The sequence below is a fragment of the Salvelinus namaycush genome, chromosome 16, assembly GCF_016432855.1.
Source record: "Salvelinus namaycush isolate Seneca chromosome 16, SaNama_1.0, whole genome shotgun sequence".
Taxonomy (NCBI): domain Eukaryota; kingdom Metazoa; phylum Chordata; class Actinopteri; order Salmoniformes; family Salmonidae; genus Salvelinus; species Salvelinus namaycush.
The window spans coordinates 20,068,109-20,072,537 of record NC_052322.1 but is presented as its reverse complement, the minus strand read 5'-3'; the positions used below and the strand labels follow the sequence as shown (position 1 = coordinate 20,072,537).

General features: G+C 43.0%; 1 protein-coding gene across 1 annotated transcript; it reads right to left on the bottom strand.

The window, feature by feature from the left end:
* Positions 1 to 494: 494 nt before the first annotated feature.
* On the bottom strand, positions 495 to 4,041 carry LOC120060813 (opsin-5-like). The gene is made up of 5 exons (XM_039010236.1): positions 3,954 to 4,041; positions 1,977 to 2,139; positions 1,693 to 1,820; positions 1,161 to 1,495; positions 495 to 971 (listed from the first exon to the last, which is right to left on the bottom strand). The coding sequence occupies exons 1-5, from the start codon at positions 4,039 to 4,041 to the stop codon at positions 495 to 497; spliced, it is 1,191 nt and encodes a 396-aa protein (XP_038866164.1).
* Positions 4,042 to 4,429: the final 388 nt, after the last annotated feature.

The window sequence follows — 4,429 nt, the reverse complement described above, 5'->3', positions numbered from 1 at the left end:
ACGGAGTACAACAGCTGCTGACGTACATAAACATTTCAAGAAATATGTTTTTTGCAAAATATCCAACCTTGAAGCTGTGGTCCTTTGGCAATGACCTTGGTCAGAACAGAATGGACTGAGGCTCTCCCTATAGGGATGCTGAGGCTGGCTGCAGCTTGCTGTAATGCCAATAATGGCTATCTGGAATGGAGGCATTAACAAATATTGCACAAATAAGCGCCAATACCAGCAACTCGGCCAGCTAAAAACATATGTATGTTTGGGGGGATGGAGGCCACAGGAAAATGCATGCACTGTTTTGTAGCAGAGGCAAACGCTGATGAGGCATGATGGGCCAGTCTCTCACAGATACTGACATCTTGCCCTGTGTGCTTAACTGAATTCCACCAATCCTTTTTGCCATTTTACTGTCTCCCATCCTGGCCATGTCTTTCCACATGGCCATCTCCATCCCTGCCTGAATGATTAGGGTAGGATACAGTTCTGATTCACTACTAGAGGAAAGGAGTCTGTTGTTTAGCAGAGAGTTGACTGACAGTCGCATTGCTGTAGGTGGAGCCTGACAGTATTCGTGCAGTCCTCTGGGGTGTGGTCCCTGTGTGGCAGTGTGCTCCATCCTCGGCACAGTGCAGACATGCCCTGTGGCTCTCTGGCTGTCCGTTTGAGACACTCATGTCCTTGTTGTTTCTCTGGGATGTGGATCCAAATGGGTCTTTCTGTTCAGGCCGGGGGCTGCCCCTGCAGATCCTATTGCGGAACATGGATGTGTCTCGACAAAGACACTTGCGGAAGTTTGGTTTGCAAAGGAGGTAGACCATAGGATTGTAGATGGTGGACGATTTGGCAAAGATGGCCGCCAGGGCGAATGCAGTAGGAGGCACCAGAGTGGCGTCACCAAATGCCGCCCACATGGCCACTATGGCGTAAGGGCTCCATGCACCCAGGAAGCCGATGCATACTGCTACTGACAACTGTTGAAAAACACACAATATATAGACAGCCATAAATATTCAATATCACTTGACTTAGTCGCAAGGTATAATGCTTTATAACTTTGGCACAGACCCTGCAAACTATACAAGTCTAACCACACACAAAATTACATAATCCCTGAGCTGTTGTTGTTGTGAACTGGACTGCTGACACAGGGATACTCTGACCTTGATGATGAGGGCGTGTGCGTTGGTGGTCTTGGTCTGGGGTGACACATGCTGCTGGACGGCCTGGTGAGAGCCGCGCACCGTCAGCAGGATGAAGGTGTAGGAGAGGAAGATGACGGTGCAGGGCAGAGCGTAGCAGAAGAGGAACAGGCAGACAATGTAGGACAGGGCAGACAGCTCGTAGTTAGGTACGTTCCAGTCAATGCAGCAGGCAGTGCCATAAGGCTCTGCTCTGTAGTGTCCCCAATGTGCCAGGGGACCGATGGCGAACACAGAGGCATAACACCACACTGCCACCACCAGGAAGCAGGCATGGGATGAGGAGAATTTATTGCCTGAGGATGGAAAATGGGACAGAGGGGAAAAGGAAGGAGGAGAAATTAGCATTTTGACATAAGATAAAATAGTGCTTTATTCATCTCGAAAGGGCACATTAGATTGCATCAGTTTTAACAGACTACTTCACCATCTCAGAGATTAACATACAACAAAAAATTAAGGTTAGATTATATCCCAATGACATCTAACTCACCATAGTAAGAGAAGCAGACTTTGAGGCAGCAGATGGAAGAGAGAGCTGTGAGGTTGGTCAGACTGCACAGACCAAACAGAACCCCACACATAGCGTAAAACTGACAGGTGATCTCATCAAACAGCCACCTACACAGTGGGGAGAGATAAGAGAGTTAGACAGAAGAAAGTTTTCAGTGAGATATTTAGTCATTATCATTGCAGCATAGAATAACGATGATTTCTCGATAATGCCCCAGGGTTTTTTTGTTCCATGAACAAGAAGAGAGAAAGAATATCAAATACTTGTGAGCGAATGCTGAGGGAATGGCCAGAGGGAATAAAGAAAGGGTCATCCCAAGGTCGCTGATGGACAGGTTTATGATGAAGAACTCGGCTGGCTTCAAGGACAATCGCTTACGATACGCAACAAGCAGCAAGATGCCATTCCCCAGGAGAGACAGAACACCTAGAAGAGAAAGAGAATGAAATATGAGGGAAAAAAAGAGAATGATAACTACAGTGCATTCTAAAAGTATTCAGACCACTTTACTTTTTCCCCCAAAAAATTACGTTACATCGTTATTCTAAAATATATATATATTTTTTTAAATATCCTCAATCTACACACCCCATAATGACAAAGCAAAAACAGTTTTTTTTACATTTTTGCGAACCTGAAACGAACCTGAAGGTAACACGTTCATCTGTACAAACAATAGTACGCAAGTATAAACACAATGGGACCACGCAGCCGTCATACCGCTCAGGAAGAAGACGTGTTCTGTCTCCTAGAGATGAACGTACTTTGGTGCAAAAAGTGCAAATCAATCCCAGAAATTACGGCAAAGGACCTTGTGAAGATGCTGGAGGAAACAGGTACAAAAGTATCTATATCCACAGTAAAACAAGTCCTATATCAATCAACATAACCGGAAAGGCCGCTCAGCAAGGAAGAAGCCACTGCTCCAAAACCGTCATAAAAAAGCCAGACTACGGATTGCAACTGCACATGGGGACAAAGATCATACTTTTTGAAGAAATGTCCTCTGGTCTGATGAAACAAAAATAGAACTGTTTGGCCATAATGACCATTGTTATGTTTGGAGGAAAAAGGGGGAGGCTTGCAAGCCGAAGAACACCATCCCAACCGTAAAGCACTGGGGTGGCAGCATCATGTTGTGGGGGTGCTTTGCTGCAGGAAGGACTGGTGCATTTCACAAAATCGATGGCATCATGAGGATGGAAAATTATGTGGCTATATTGAAGCAATATCTCAAGACATCAGTCAGGAAGTTAAAGCTTGGTCGCAAATGGGTCTTCCAAATGGACAATGACCCCAAGCATACTTCCAATGTTGTGGCAAAATGGCTTAAGGACAACAAAGTCAAGGTATTGGAGTGGCCATCACAAAGCCCTGACCTCAATCCTATAAAACATTTGTGGACAGAACTGAAAAAGCGTGTGCGAGCAAGGAGGCCTACAAACCTGACTCAGTTACACCAGCTCTGTCAGGAGGAATGGGCCAAAATTCACCCAACTCATTGTGGGAAGCTTGTGGAAGGCTACCTGAAACGTTTGACCCAAGTTAAACAATTTAAAGGCAATGCTACCAAATACTAATTGAGTGTATGTAAACTTCTGACCCACTGGGAATGTGATGAAATAAATAAAAGCTGAAATAAATCAATCTCTTTACTATTATTATGACATTTCACATTCTTTAAAAAAAGTGGTGTTCCTAACTGACCTAAGACAGGGACTTTTTACTAGGATTAAATGTTAGGAATGGTGAAAAACTGAGTTTAAATGTATTTGGCTAAGGTGTTTGTAAACTTCCAACTTCAACTGTTAGTAAATCATGTATTTTTGTTTCTTATATTTAAAACATTTGCAAACATTTCGAAAAACCTGTTTTGGCTTTGTCATTATGGAGTATTGTGTGTAGATTGAGGGGGGGAAATGATTTTATCAATTTTAGAATCAGGCTATAACGTAACAAAATGTGGAAAAGGGGAAGGGGTCTGAATACTTTCAGAATGCACTGTAAATAAAGACCTAAACATAGAGGAAGAATTAGGAATATGTCAAATCAGGGTATATATCCAGGCATAAAATCATGCAGTACTCTTAAGAATGGATGAGGGTAAATGCCTTGACGCTTCTATCTGATCTGTATGTGGCTGTGACTGGCTCCCCTTAGCTGGAATCAGATTTACCCAAATGTAAGGACTGGGTCAACAGTGAGTAAATTTGACCCATTGACAGGGAATAGGAACTCACAGAATATGCTGTAGAAAGTGCCCATGAGGAAGTCAAGCTCCTTTGAGATTGTGGAGACAAACAGGGTTGTGTCTGAAGCATTTCCCATCTGGAGAGGACAGAGGATTGTAACGGTTAGTCAGAAAACAGTAGTGCCGTTAATTGTATTAATTATGTAATTACGTTGTGTTTGCCAGAGTTAATTACAGACACAAGTTCTCTCTGAATCATCTAATTTAATAATCAGTGAATGAGTGACAAAGGAAAAATCAGAGGAGAAACGAACAGAAAATGGAAGTGAGAAAGTAGCATAGCAACAAAGGCTTCCCTACACTATTTGTTGTTGTTATTAGCTCTACAGTTGTCTGCTTTTGATAAGCAAAAAAAGGGAAAAGATGGAAATACATAGATTTTAAAAGAATGAATTGGCCTAACATATTTTTTCAAAAGGGCCCTACTTTCTGGCTAATCTGATTTAACTGCTCCGGAGAGACAAA

What these genes read in the sequence shown, in the direction of transcription:
- LOC120060813 (XM_039010236.1), bottom strand. Translation starts at nt 4,041, where the DNA reads ATGGGAAATGCTTCAGACACAACCCTGTTTGTCTCCACAATCTCAAAG. An exon ending in CCCTCAGCATTCGCTCACAA is followed by an intron (nt 1,821 to 1,976) that starts GTATTTGATATT and finishes CCCACTGTGTAG; the next exon opens with GTGGCTGTTTGATGAGATCA. An exon ending in CACACGCCCTCATCATCAAG is followed by an intron (nt 972 to 1,160) that starts GTCAGAGTATCC and finishes GTTTTTCAACAG; the next exon opens with TTGTCAGTAGCAGTATGCAT.